Below are 15,706 nucleotides of genomic sequence, written 5' to 3'. Positions count from 1 at the left end.
AACTTGCTCTCTGTAGGACACCGTGGGAACTTGCTCTCTGTAGGACACCGTGGGAACTTGCTCTCTGTAGGACACCGTGGGAACTTGCTCTCTGTAGGACACCGTGGGAACTTGCTCTCTGTAGGACACCGTGGGAACTTGCTCTCTGCAGGACACCGTGGGAACTTGCTCTCTGCAGGACACCGTGGGAACTTGCTCTCTGCAGGAGACCGTGGGTAATCTGCAGTGCCAAACCAGGTTTTTACTACTCACAACCTCGGGGAGGCTTATTTTGCTCACTAATGTGAGCTCTTTATCCTTGTCATCCCCTCTCACTCCCTGGGGGGTTGATGCTTTCCTGCCAATTCCTCCTCCTCCATGTAGGAGTTGGTGTTCCTCACCATTGCCTTCTTCTCTATTCCCGGGAAGTTGGTATCCTACCTCATCCTCCTCGCCAGCTTCCAGTTTTTGGTTGTTGGTTTCCTTCCTTCCCCTTTTTACTTGCCACTCCTTGTGGGTGGTCTCCAGCATATCACCTTCGGGTGAGCAATTCACTTTGGTAACCTAGCTACCATTGGGAATTCCAGAGTACTCCTTCGGGCACCGTGGTTTGGGGTTCCACGGACGAAAGGTTCGCCTTTTGGACGAGTCGCCCCGGTCCGATCCCGGAGTCGCAGACCTCAACGCGGTGGATCGGTGAACATGAAATATCATACATAGCCAACTCTTAAAGAATTTAGGAAAGTTTCATGAGCACCATGCATTTCCCAATTCTTTAGGAATTAGGACGGAGTCATTTCATGGCCAACGTGCGACTAATATATATATATATATATATATATATATATAAATCACAATGAAAACGTGGATAAGATAAATCTTGATAAAATCACACAGGAAAATGAAACAACGGTGCCTTAACAAGTCTTCAGACATCTTCAGGCAACTGAGATGTGAATAAAACAACATATATATATATATATATATATATATATATATATATATATATATAATATATATATATATATATATATATATATATATATATATATATATATTTATTTATTTATTTATTTATTTATTTATTTATTCCGAGTCCAGATTTTGTACAAAGTGCATTAATTGTCTATTATATGAACAATCCTGTAATGCATTCACATACTAAAGATATGGTTTAAGGTGTGTAAAGCATATGCCCAGAGGAGATATGGTTAAGATCCGCTTTATAGGTATTACATTGTTCTTCAAACCAAAATTTGGCTTAGGTCTTGACTATTTTCTTTCTTTTTTTTCGGTTTATGCTGCAACTGTGGCACAAGGCTGAAGAAATTCAACCGTGCTAGAATTAAGCTTGTCCACTATGTTCACCATTTGCTACACATGGCAAATTGGTAACTGGTTTGTAGTGAATCAATGAGCAGCAAAATGTATAAAGAAACGTCGGTACAAGAGAAAGTTGGCAGTTTTACAGTAAAATGTAAGTGTATAATGATACTGTAAATATATACATGTTCTTAACTTTATACAGTATGTTCATATTTTTATTGATAATTTTAATGCTGTTTTCTCAAATAAGCTGCTGCCGTGTTATATAGTACTGTTTAGTTTTCTTTAACTTTTTTTAAATACTGATTAAACATTATACCAAATTGAAGAGTGGGAGCAGTGGGGCCTTCAGGGTTTGGGAAGCCCTTATTTCCATGTTATATAAAAAGGATTGTATTGTCATTTATTGCTGGTGTTATGTCAGATTAATATAGTTATTGGTATCGAAAACAGTGGCTGACCAGAGCGGTTTGACTTAACGTATCCAAATGATTCACAGCTCATGCGGAGTCAAAATATCTTATATCCTTCTAGTGAATTTCAGTTGACCAATCATCATCTTCCCTGAGTTTATAGTCCACTTAGAATCTAAGAAGCCTATATCCATTGAGAATTCTGTGCTGCCCCATATAAAAATATGTTCTGCACTCACACCGGGAGCCTCGCCTAACCACTTCCAGTGTTGACACTTTAATTGGCTTACTCTCTGCACTACAGGACCTTATTTACAGCTAACGTATCTTCCCATCTTCGTCTCTCATATATCAGGTAACATAACCCCAACCATTGCTCAAGGCCTGGGGGGTATTGTCTCACCTCGTGTTTCTATGTGACTGGCGTAATACTCTTTCCTGTGCGCTTGTGGTGATCTCCCCAGTTTTCCATATATATATATATATATATATATATATATATATATATATATATATATATATATATATATATATATATATATATATATATATATATATATATATATATATATATATATATATATATATATATATATATATATATATATATATATATATATATATATATATATGATTGTGCTGTGTAACCGTTCTTTCTAAATTTACTTAAGTTTAAATAGTTATAAGTTAATTATAGTTACCGTTGTTTTATACTTATTTGTTTACTTCACCTCATTTACCCTTGTGGAAAACAATAATATTTGAGACATTGTTTTATGTAATATAGAGAAGTTGAGCTGACCATCTCTTATTGAACTCTTATCTCCTTACAGTTAAACTAAACAGGTCATCATAATTTTGGTGTCCTTGGTCATTAACAACATCAATATATAAAAAAGGTATAAAAATGCATGTAATTAATATTTATTACTGAAACTGGAGACTATTGCTAAATATCTGTACACTTTAAATAGATGCCATAGATAACAAAAATGCTCTTTCAAATGTGATACGATACGAAGTCTTTAGTTAAGAGGTGAAAGAAGATTATTAGGGGTTGAAGGAAAAGTGGTGAAACTGAAATACAGTAGGAGTAGAAAGAATCTGGGCTCAACCAGATCGCTTCATCTTTCTTATTGGTGTTTTGTCTTTGTTCTGCTGCTGTACACATAACATGATATAAGTATACAAAACATTAAAGCCAAGATTACTGAAAAATTATGGTAAAGGTAAGATATAACTTAATTTTAAATTCTCAAGTAACATATCTACAGTATATAAATATAACTTGGATTTTCTTGAAGGTAAATTCAGGGGTCACATCACGTTTTTTCATCACTGATTGGCTCGTTAGGGCAGTCGCTCATGTCTGTTACACACTGTTGGCAAGTACTGGGCATGCACTGAAAGAGCTCACACTCGGTGCCGTCACAACACTACCCTTTACTGATGCAGTTTTAGAGAAAAACGTATACACTTATATCTAGTATCCATAATATTTCTTCACTTGAAAGTTAATATATTTGGGAGTCCTGGGCATTGAATATGTAAAACATTATAACAATGATAAACAAGAAAGCAATTTGACCAAGGATAGCCTACAAAGTCATCAAATGCTTATTTCTAGTAGGCTTCACTGAGTAGTTGAGTAGTATATCGACACAAGTAAACCATTTGTTCTTTCCCAACTTAATTGTCTACAACACCAGTAGAAGTAGTGGCTTAGTGTAGATACTGGGTGATCATTTTTATTCGAGAATCCTAAATAAATCCCATACTAAAAATTACATCAGTTGGGAACCAAATAGTTTGCATAAATGTAGCCTAATGTTACAGAAAGACACATTAGTTGCTTTTAATGGTTTTCACTCGGTCATGCCATGGTGCTCACTGTGTTTGTGTTGTATTGGTGGTTTGATTTTGTGGTTTTTATATTTTCCTTTATCGCCGTCACCAATGGGCGTCTCTTGAATGTCTGGTATTAAACAATACAATTTGGTGCTAATTTTTTCCTCTTACATAAAGTAGCTTTAGTGTATAGGGTGAAACATCTATCATGCAGTGATTGTCATTTGAACTTTACGGAGCCTGAATTTGTAAAAAAAAAAAACTACTAATGTTTTTGATCTCATAATCAATTTGGTAAATTGAATGTTTAGGTCATCCACCTACTTGGCATTTGAAAAAACATAATTTCAGTGTCACCTAACCTAACCCAACTTAACTAATCTAACGTAACCTAACTTAACTGGTAAAAATCGGTCAACTTAAAGTCATTAAATTCGCTGGATGGCCAAAAAGATAATAATATCAATTCCATTTACTTTAGGAGGACTTGTTCATTTTTGTTGAAATCATGGACATACAAAGCCAATATATCTACATTTGATTCTTCCACTGTCAATGGCAAAGTTAATTAATATCACCACTCCAACTGTTGGCCCAAACAAGTTGTAAAGTAGTTCTTTCTTGTAATACATTGAGTCACTAAGGGAATAAAACATGAATTTAGGTCAGTGAATTTATCTTATTAGTAGCAAAGTGTGATTAAACTGATACACAAATGAAACATGCCTGGGAAGTACCCGGCATATTTGGACTTATTAAAATATGAAATCTAGGCTAATAAGTAATTATACTAAGGAAATAATTAATTTGGTAGTACTGGACTTTTTAATTGCCCTCATTACGAAAATTGGGTCGATATTAATTGTGATAAAGGACGTTATTCACCATCCCAGAGGAAGCTGTTCTCACCACTCTTCAAATAGACCACTTACGACTTTTTTTTTAGCTTAATTTGATTTCAATACATTTCTACATATAAATTAGTTGTATTAGTTATTTTAAAGGCTTACCTTTTATGATGGTTAGGCAAATATGGAGGATATAAACGGCGATGAGACAAGTTGAGGCTGGCGGCATTTTTACATTTTATGTGCATCCAAATCTATTTTCTTTTGGTTTCAAAAATAGTTCCATGGTAGTGATCTTCCCCACGTTCAAATAACGGATTGTACATATTTTTTTTAGCCCAAAACGCTTCTTGCACAACAAACATGGGGCTATTACAGCATGGTATACACCACGGCTGATCTTGCAACTGGCCCTTCGATCTCTATATCCTTTTCGTTTCTTACTTCCACTCTATCCTTATCATAGTATAGTTCTACGTACTCTGTCCATCTCCCTTTTAATTCTTCTGTCTTTACTTTTAATAGTCCCACCCCATTTTTTTTCTGGTTCATTTGTTTAATCTTTCTGCACATGTCCCTAAAATATGCTTCCTGTCATCACCTTCCACCTCCTTGCATTTCCCTTCTATATCATCTTTTTTGGCCTGTCTACATTCATTTAGAATTTCGTTATTTTTTTTTGTAAACCTCACTTCGTTTTCTCATATTTATTTGTCTATTTTCTATATTGTTTTTATTTTTAAGTTTAACCTGTTACTGTCCTCTACTCCAACATGCTTATATTATATTTACCAATGCAGATAAACAATAGCAGCCGATAGAATTGCTGAACTCCATAACCACAGAACTTCTCTTTTCATATTTTGACGTTTCCATATTCTTATCAGATTATAAAAATACACTCAGTATTAGCAACTGTACAGAAGTGTTTAGAAATATATCAAATTACAGTGTAACACCCGTGACACCTGAAAAACCCCAGTATTGGTTAAACACATAAACCTGCCCCGGCTTCCCGCCCTCATGCTCACTATACAATGTACCTCACACTTACCTACACACTGGGAGCCGGAGACCACGGTGCCTGCTGGACACTCCAGAGCTGGAGGGAAAAGCCATCCAAAACTTATTATGTTAATTTAAACTACACATATAATGTTCAGATACACGTGACGTTAATATTTACATTATGATCTTCAACGATGATACCGAGAATTCTAATCAATAATAAAACAAATATCACCCTGGCCTACCGGGAGAAGGGAAAGGGGGCCCGCATAATTAGTCATGTGCTTCAGTCGATTTGTCAGCAGGTAAAAGTCTGAGGGACTCGCCAATCACTGTTTTAATTACTCTATTGTTCTTAAAGGGTCATAGTTCAAATGGTGAATCAGTGACCCAAGGCAGCCTTAGGATGTTAGTTCATAGGTCAAGGTCACCGAAACAAGGGCTTGACATCTACGAACCTGTTCGCCTGGCATTATTTATTCACTTATGGAAGTGTGTACTAAAAGAGGCATCTATTTATGTGTATCTCATTCCACCATCAATGATAAAATCTACCCGTTCAATCACTATCAAATGTACAGTGAAAGATTCATTCTCACCTGTACATCGGCCGTAGTCGAGGGTGACATTAATGTAACCGTCTTGACACTCGCACCTCGACCCACCCTCGCCCTCCACACACTTGCCCCCCTTCCAGCACCACGCCTGCACGTTCTCTTTGTCGACACACTCAGCCGCGTCTGCAGAGAGGTGATTAATTGGTCTCCTAACACAAGAGGGAAATGAAGGATTGTACGCAAATGAATGCTAAGGCGGATGAAAACTGTGATAAAAATGGATAGCTTTATTATTCAAGGAGAGACCTGCCAATTAAGGCAGAGAGAGAGAGAGAGAGTTCTTTAACAGAATTATACAGTATTTATTTATATTTAGATAATATTAAAAAAAAACGTTTATTTTCATCAACTTTGCACGCTGGCAGATGTCACTACCATTTGAGATTTTTAAATAATCAAAAACATTTAGTCCGCAATAGATGTATTAGGGACAATCTTAGTTACCTTATTTACCTAATGGCCATCCACAAGAGGTGGCCATGCCGAAGGAAGGAGGTCATGGTCTGTGTGGGATCCCACTATTGTTCTTGATAATTTTGTCAAGGGTTATTTTGAAGCCCATTACTGTTTTTTATTTCACAGCTTGTTGATGACGAGCAAGAGCATATGGTGTAACCTCTGTACAATAATGTGTAAATTACATTGATTTTTTATTTAAGTGAGATGAAACTACGAAAGCTTGTATACCAAGGCTAGTTGTAGTAGTAGTGGTGGTGGTACGAGAAGCAAGTTTCTCCGACACACTAAACCCTTGGTTGTTGTTTGTAAGTTTTGTGACATGAGCGTTATGTTTTCGCTTGTCTCTGGCATCACTTGACGAGATCACTTTAACCTGTTCATTTTGTATGCAAATTATCTCACTTGATGCTTTTTTATATTAATATCAGTAAACTTTGTCAATAGTGTTATATTGAACTAGATGATTGCTTGCTAATATTTTTTATTAATACAAATTTCCTGTTTCTGCCTGTTGTAATCATTATTGAGCAAAATGGGGAGGGCCTTGAGTTGTTTGAATGAACTGTAGTGGACCCTTGCCTATTGATGTTGTAAAAATATATTTCTGCTCTTCAACAACTAAAGTCCGAGTTAGTAAATACACAAGTCATCAAAAACAAATTAAGAGGGATACATCTTACGCACTGATGCTCGCCAGGAAAAGAATCCTATACAGGTATATGACTTATGAGTGTACCGGAGACAGGACGAGATAGAAAGGCGACACAGGTTGATAAATTACCAACAAAGGTGCTGTTCTGCAGCTTGTAGCCAGGCCGCGGAGAACACTGTTTCTCGCCGCCAGGAGGCTGGTAACACAAGCTCCTCTCAGGATCGTTGCACTCACATCCAGTACTAATGTCATCTAAAAGCAGGTAATAAACATAAGATATTAGTCGAAAACGCTGCTGCGCCTTCACGCCAGGTGTAGGATGCAAAGCTTACCAATTTTAGATAAGGGTCCTGATAAAGTGTACACAGTATGTTCCCTAAGTCTTGTTTATTGTTTGGAATACTGTACTGAGACATTTCACATCAGCTAGATTCTATTTTAGCAACAGGTTGTTTCGAGTCCGATGTAATTGAAGAAAATGCAGGTTAGTTCATTTTCCAAACCAATATCTTTATGCAAAACAAAACTTTTAAAACTTACTACACCTGTATTCTCAGTTCATTATATGATTTGAGACTGCGTTGTTCTGTACAGTGTTCATCTTTGCTTAATTTTAATTATTTTTATGATCGAACATACTAAAACTATTACCGTTATAAAAATTCTCTTGAAAGCAGGTTGAGTAAGTAATGTCGTGTCAGATAAAATAACAATATTGAATTTACGAAACGGATAGAACCGTGTTTTGATAACCCAAATTTATTTTCAGAAGTTTCGAATAATTACATTCCTTATCATTAGTGTTACGAAGTAATAAAAGCTGCTTTGCACTAGAATAAGCAGTGTTCGAATTAAAACAATTACAAATAACGTAGTAAAAAGTAAATTTCATATTCCGAAAATTTCTAACCGTAAAATAGAATTGATAATTGCTTAAAGTCAGTATATGTTATATTAAAACCTAAATACAGTAAGATATTGTATCTAAGAAAACAACAATTAAAAATAATACATGATGAACGTGAATGGCCAAACTGATATAGCCTATTGACTAAAACGCATCAAGTAATTACGTTGAAATAAGATCGTTAAAATAATAAAACAATGAAAATCTAAAATGTATTGAACATATGCAAATTTCTTTATAATGTGAAAGACGTATGAACCACCAAAGAGGTCGTTACTCGGGGTACAGTTGTGGTGCAGACATGAGTGTTGTTGAGCTACGGCGTCGTTCCCATGGTGGTACTGGAGGGCCCAGAGGGAGTCGGACGACCCTGGGTCAGTCCTCAGTACCCTGAACCCCCCCACGAGAACGGATAGTCCTTCATAAGAAAGTGCTTACAAGTGTTCACAAATCCTCGGTTGTAGAAGACTTATGGTAAAATCCATGTGTCGTGCATTATATTACGTATAAATGAAAACAAATATGCAACACTGGATTGTAGTTTACACGGGAGACAGACGTTATTTCGGAGGGACACAAACTATAGTGGAGCTGTTTCTGAATTTGAAATTATAACAGGTACTTTGACCAGAAAAATATAGTTAGAAAACGAACAGCAAAAATATTATCATGGTTGAGCAGGTTTCCTGTGAAACTTGATCTGAAGGACTGGTCATGGCAACTTACCTCTGGAGTTGTTTTCAAAAATTGAAATCCACACATCCCAGGTAAGTTAATTTGACAGTTCATTTCTTTACGAGCGTCAGAGAAACGAAAGTTTAAATATTTGCGAATGACTGATACATGTTTTGACGCAATTTATCTTATATATCTTAGAGACCATTCTAGTGGAGTCCTAACCCTGTGAACGCAAGCCTACGGAAATACTCCTAGTAAAATGGCAGCGTGTGTAGACCATCGCTGAATATATGTCTATCTGTAGAATAATCACTTACTTCAGTTGGCTAACACGTCATCAAATTAATACTTTACTCATGCTTATTCACAAACTGGGTTTCAGAATACTTAATGAATGTAAGTAATGCATGTATACTGCATTAATTTAATGGGTCCGCAATACTCACTGAGCACACATCGTCGTTGTGTATCATTCCAGGTGTAGCCAGTGTAGCACGAACAGGTGTACATGGCAGGAGGGTCGGTGTCAACACATATGTGGTCGCAGTCGTGTAGGGACGGATTCAGGCACTCGTTCACATCTGTACAAGAGAGCTCATCAATATATTACCACAGGTGAATGAGATGTAATTTGCAGGTGTGAAAGGGAGGTAGGAAATGTTTAGGGGGAAGAAAATTAGACTGGAGGCGTATAAAAGAGCGAACTACTACGTTTTAACTCTTCCTAGCATTTTGTTAAATTATTTTTAGAAAAATCGTGCTGTTCTTGTGTTTTATTTACATATCCACAGTAAAGCTACAATGCCTTTATAATATAGTTCACCAAAAGCCGGTCACTAGGCAGGTAGGTCATCAGAGCAAGTGACGAATTACCTGAATGATCACTTCCTGGTAACGCACTTCTGTAATGACGCGCCACTATATCTAAGCCACTTGATTTACCCACCCCGTGTATTTATAATCCAGACTTCAGTAGATCGAATTTCCCAACAAGTTACTGTAATCATTTACCATCTCTACGATGAGCAAACTAATCTCTTCATTAAGTTGAACTATTGTAGCTCGTCTAGTAGAGTATTATCATAATTCCATGAAATTTAAATGCAACGTAAGTCGTAAATCCATGCATACTAATCATAATATACGCAATATGTTTAGAACAATAGTGCATTCTACATAAAAATATAACTATTCAACGGTGTATATTTATACAATAGTCTTCCATCGGTGTCTTGCTGGTTAGAATCCATCTTTTGTCATTTGTAAAATTATGGGGAAGGAGATTTAGAATATTAAATAAGCGCATGCTCACGAGTATCACGTGACATCAACACTTCTGCTGATTGGCTTCATCAGAAGTAAACACTGGACAGGGTGTACCATTTAAATCCAAACCAAACAACAATCACAAATTACTCTACAAACACGATATCAGAAGACTATATGCTCCCAGTTTTGTGTAATGGACTCTCCCAACGTTCTCCGTGATACTCATTTAAAAAACCGTTTTAGGAAATATAGCTTCAGAGTCTTGTCCACTTTGAACAACCAATATTGTTGGTAATTGGGGGGTTCAGATCTCCATCACGACTCGTTTGCGACGGAAATGAAGGTCAGATTCGCTTGAAGCAACATAAAATACAATAGGAAAACTATTTTTGTTTGTAGTTTCCGTTTTTTACCTAAAACGAATCTTTACTGTATGAAGTATATAAAGAAGAAACACTTACTAATACAGGAACCTTGGGAGCCCCGCAGGTAGCCTTGCTTACAGGGACACTTGTGGCTGCCGGGGACATTGACACATTGCTCAGTATCGCCACAGACTCCGCTGCTCCCTGTTCCTGAACATTCGTCCACGTCTGGGAATACACAAAGAATTGTCTAAATATATTTGTTTCACCCGAAGGTTAAGGCGATTTATAATAATGCTATGTACTACTCTTAATATTTTTTATACAATAAAATCCGTGAGTACTGATTATCTGGCTGTTTCTGCGCTAAATGTGCCGAGGACTCCAGCAAATGCAATCTACAGTATCCGTGCCTCGTGTCAAGCTATACTTAGTGAGAACTTCACATGCGGCTAACGTATTGAATACCTGATGACCTTAGTCATTTTGCGTGGCGTGCCTCTGAGAACTTACAGAAGTATACAGTATATTTTTTTCGAAAAAAAAGACCAAGGTACTTTAATTATTTGTAAAAATACACATTTCAAATCATATTTAATTATCATTGCTTTTTTGTCAGCAGATGCTTCCCTGATGGAGTTATGTATTTTCTTTTTCACTCCCGGTATTTCTTTCCATGGTTATATAATTTGATGTCGACTGCTTTCATATCTGTAAGGACGGATACTTTGTTTATGCACGTGACAGTACTGCATATCAAGCCCTCTTCATGCACCTACCATCTACAGTGTTACTAATAAGTTGTAACTGTACTTTAATCTTGATCTCTGAAGCGCATAACACACACAAACGATATAAAGTATCATAAACACCATCACCCAGGTTATCACGTAACCTCTCATTAAGACTGCTAGTATCATAACACTAACAATTAAGTTTTCTATGAAACCCATCATCATTGCAACCATCACATTCTTCATCGTCACCAATACCATATCGACATCATTATCACAAACAGTAATAACTTAGGAGCCACTGTCATCACTAGTACGAGTTTATTCTGTGAACTTCATAAAAATGTCGGAAAAAGTCACGGGAAAAGCCACAAACCTGACTTAACCTAAGTTAATTAACCTACCCTAACTTAACCCAATCTAAATTAATTTAGGATATTTAAAAGATGTGTCTATATCCTATGACTTGTTTTCGTCGCCGAGAATGTGACTTTTTACGTGACTGTTTCCGGACACCCACCACCAGTTCTATGCTTGTCTGTTGGTGAGGGTGAGAATGTAGGGGACCTGGAGTTAGGGAATCGCAGTGTCACCACCAAAAGCCTGCCCCTTCATTGTCAACGCCACCAACACATTCCTCTTACATTATCACCATCGTCACACTCACACTGTACCTTGGCAGGTGTCGTTGGCCAAGATATATCCACTGCCACACTGACAGGTATAGTCGCGCTCTGCCTCGGCGGAGTCCTTGCACTTCTTCCCTGACCCGAGGCCGCACACCTCGTCCCCGAAGTACTGGCAAGGACCTATTGGACGAGGTCAAAGGTCAGGAATAGGGAGAGATGGAGAATCACCGAGAAATATATGAGGGAGGGTAGGGCTTTTTATCTTGCTGTTAACATGGATATCGTCTAAGAGAAGAGAACATGTTAATCTAACCAAACAATTTGGCTAAATACCTAGTTAAGTAGAAACTCCGAATCACTTGAAGATTTAATCTCCAGCTCGTTGGCTTATTTCACATGAAGATTAACTACACAAATGTTAACCTAACCTAATCTAACTTAACCAATCCTCTAACCCAATTTATCGTAATCTGACTTGACCTAACCCAACCCAACGTTTAGGTAGTTGTAAGGTTGTTAATCTCCAAGTGTTATATGCTAGTGGGGGCAAAAATTCAGTTGATCCGACATTCTATTGCCATTGTCAAATAATTATATACAAAGCGAGGAAGGAAAACAAAAAGATTGTCATTCAACTAATGACTGAGTTTTAAGAGTTCGTGTCAAGGGTTCAAAGTAAACATAACTGATTTTCGTGGTTAGCACACACACTCGTGCACAAGTTTCACCTCAGAACCCCCACCGTAAAGTCACACCTTCCTTCTAGTCCGCATTTCCATTCGTGTTCTGGCTAGGCTAGTGGGTGCCGTGTTCAGACTAGGGAAATTCTACGATATAATTGTGCAACGGAAGCCCGTGTCTAGTGAACATAATGAGGGAAGGTCCGGGCACCAACATGTGTTAACAACACTTGTGAAAGTTGTGAATAGGGATGTGTCGTGACTCACCTGTCTCCTCTCCGCTCCACCCCTACCTACAGTAGATAGATCAATGCCAACTCCGTTTGGTAGTATAGACTATGTTAAACAACAACCAGTACTGAGAGTAATTTGATACTAAATAATATTAAGAAATAACAATGATAATGTTGATTAACTATCAAAGTACATTAGACTAAACTACAACAGCAGCAAAAATGCAATATAATATGGTTGCTGTGTTGTTGTTTTTTACAAAATCTACGGCAATTGTTACTAACAATTTTCACCCTTTCACAGCGGGAGGTTTCCCAAAGCTGAATAAAATCGTGTGGTGGCAGCCAGAATAAAATGGCAAGTGCGTGACACGCAGTGAAAGGGTTTATAAAACTACTACTAATAATAATTAGACCTTGATCCATAATCACGTTTATTACAGTTCATTATTATAAATCTTTAATAAAGTTTGCCGAATTTTCGTAAATTAAACCTACGTTAAGTATACTTAGGGAGTAAATTCGCCGTTCTTGTCTGGTCTTTCGGCGAGACCTCGTGACTTGTTTGTTGTCATAATTATGTTGCTAGACTGTTTGGAACACCTGTGGCTTCTGCAGTGTACAGGGGCAAAAATGAATGCAGGGAATCTGGTACACACGATCAATAACGACTGTATCACGATTTTATTGAAATTCTATATCTACCTCAACATCCATCTATCTATCTATCTATCTATCTATCTATCTATCTATCTATCTATCTATCTATCTAATCCACCACCAGCAGGTCGACCTTGGCCCTCTAATCTCGTTGTTTGCTCGACACACCCCCCCCCCACTCTCCCTTCGCTCCACCACCTTATCCAATCGAATCCCCCCTCCCCCCAACACACGCTCATGGTGGTGGTGTAGCCTAGTTTGTCGCATCACTTTGAGTCAGGAGAAAGTGATTACCGATTGATTTGACACCCAAGCTTATTTCACCTGAAGATTAAACACCCTAACCTAACCCATCGTAAACTAAAATAACGCCCCTCCCTCCCAGTAGCGTTAGGGTATTTCAGCAGATGAAAATAAGCTGGGGTGTCGAATCTTCAGGTAATCCAATATTTTTTTTTACTATGAAAGGTATTTTGATGTTTTACTGTGCACTGTTTCTCAACCAGATGCATTCATTACTATTTGAGAATCCCTTTCACACACACACACACACACACACACACACACACACACTGAAAACAAGATGACTCAATAAAAGAACACTGGATTGTGTATGTAGGTTTAGAATTAGTTAAAAAGAAAATAATATACTTATAATTAATAAATTTATAAGTAAACACATTTAGAGTTAAGAGGTAGAAATAGTTAATGTACATATGCTAAATAAAGAGATATATAGATTTATAAATGATTAAGGAGTACACAAATATATAAACGAATAGACAAGTAAATGGTAGTAGAAAGACATAAACAAATGAACCACGTACTCTGACAGGAGGCGGTGAAGGGGTCAAACTTATAGTGTTGGGGGCAGCTGCAGGTTACCAAGTTGCAGGTCAGGTGGTAACAGGTACTCTCGGCTGGACAAGTCACGACGTGGGCGGCACACAGGTCAGGGCAAGGACAGTGTGTAGTACCAGGGAGGGCAGGGTCGTTGGTCCAGTTGGTGACGCACACACACTGCCCATCAATCAGTTCAGTGTTAACCCCACAGGTCATCTCGCCTGTAGGACACGAGATCACGTCGGGTTAACCAATAGAATTAATGATGATAATGATATATACTGATATTATTACTACAACTACTAGTAATAATAATAATGATAATAATGATAAAGATACCTAAAATAATAATACTTATACTTGTTAGTAATAATAACGGTTATAATAGTGACAACAGTAATACCAATAAGGTAATTCTTAAACTCGGTATCGCAGTATAATTCCGTCATGCAGGCTGGGCTCTCTTGATCTTTTAAAATAGGCAATACGAATAGGCCAAACCTAACCTAAACCACCAGTCCTAATGTAATGAATCTTGACTATATCGCGATGAGTTAGGTAAGGTTTGGGCTGGGTTGGTTCGTTTTAAATAGCTGCATGATACCGCAGCCACTGTGAAGGGGGTGAGAACCGCAAAACTGAGCACATCAGTTGACTAAAACGAGGCACATCTACTGTTGTATTACAGGTCACAGTGTACAGCATAAGACAGTGTTATGGCATCTAAATTGTTTGTCACTGGTTATGTAAATGTGACAGACAACATTCACATTAATTCACAATTTCTATAATTTTGTTTAGGTTATTTGCACAGGCCGGTAAAAAATATTGAATTAGTATGTCTGTGTTTGTTTCTGTTTTTCATAAAATCAACAACACACATTAGATATCTATATATTTTTTTCGGTTGTTTATAACATTACAGACGAGACGTGTATTAAACAAATGGAGTTTAAGAATTAATAACATCATCATTGAAATTGTGAGATGAAAATTACCATTGATGTGGCCTCAGACTCATGAGTAACGGGACAGTAAAACAAATGATATGTGACACCTACGCCCGTCTGACGCACTGACTTACTGGTGGTGGGGGCCGCTGTTGTCACGTTAACAGGGACCTTGGTCATGTTGGCTGGTGGTACTGCTGGTGGTGCTGTAGTGACGGTGTCAGTGTCGTTCCCACCACCCCCTGTCCCTCCTCCTCCCCCAGGGATGGTGGTGTCGTCGTTACCCTCGCTCACTGCCGCCTCTCCTGCCTCCGTGGTCAAGGTGTGGTTCTCGCCTCCTGTCACTACTCCTCCCTCTGCTCCTCCTCCTCCCGCTGCTGTTACTCCTCCCTCTGTTATTCCTCCTCCTCCTCCCTCTGTTACTCCTCCTCCTGCTGCTGTTACTACTTCTCCTCCCTCTGCTACTGCTACTCCTCCCTCTGCTGCTACTGCTCCTCCCTCTACTGCTTCTCCTTCTGCTGCTCCTCCTCCCTCTGTTCCTCCTTCTCCCTCTGCTGCTGCTCCTCCTCCTCCTTCTGTTACTCCTCCTGCTCCTCCTTCTGTTACTC

General features: G+C 38.0%; 1 protein-coding gene across 1 annotated transcript in view; it reads right to left on the bottom strand.

The window, feature by feature from the left end:
- LOC121867123 (fibrillin-3-like) overlaps nt 1-15,541 on the bottom strand; it is a 24,863-nt gene extending 9,322 nt beyond the window's left edge. Inside the window, exons 1-9 of the mRNA XM_042366878.1 lie at nt 15,233-15,541; nt 14,133-14,369; nt 11,778-11,912; nt 10,466-10,597; nt 9,182-9,316; nt 7,280-7,402; nt 6,022-6,162; nt 5,364-5,516; nt 253-515 (exon numbers count right to left, since the gene is read on the bottom strand). Of these exons, the coding sequence (XP_042222812.1) occupies nt 253-515; nt 5,364-5,516; nt 6,022-6,162; nt 7,280-7,402; nt 9,182-9,316; nt 10,466-10,597; nt 11,778-11,912; nt 14,133-14,369; nt 15,233-15,278 (1,365 nt within the window). The 5' untranslated portion in view covers nt 15,279-15,541. The remainder of the gene's footprint in view (nt 1-252; nt 516-5,363; nt 5,517-6,021; nt 6,163-7,279; nt 7,403-9,181; nt 9,317-10,465; nt 10,598-11,777; nt 11,913-14,132; nt 14,370-15,232) is intronic.
- Nucleotides 15,542-15,706: the final 165 nt, after the last annotated feature.

This window comes from Homarus americanus, unplaced genomic scaffold, assembly GCF_018991925.1.
Source record: "Homarus americanus isolate GMGI-L3 unplaced genomic scaffold, GMGI_Hamer_2.0 scaffold6317, whole genome shotgun sequence".
In the NCBI taxonomy this organism is placed as follows: domain Eukaryota; kingdom Metazoa; phylum Arthropoda; class Malacostraca; order Decapoda; family Nephropidae; genus Homarus; species Homarus americanus.
Note: the sequence above shows the minus strand (reverse complement) of the source record. Positions and strands in the feature narration are given on the sequence as shown.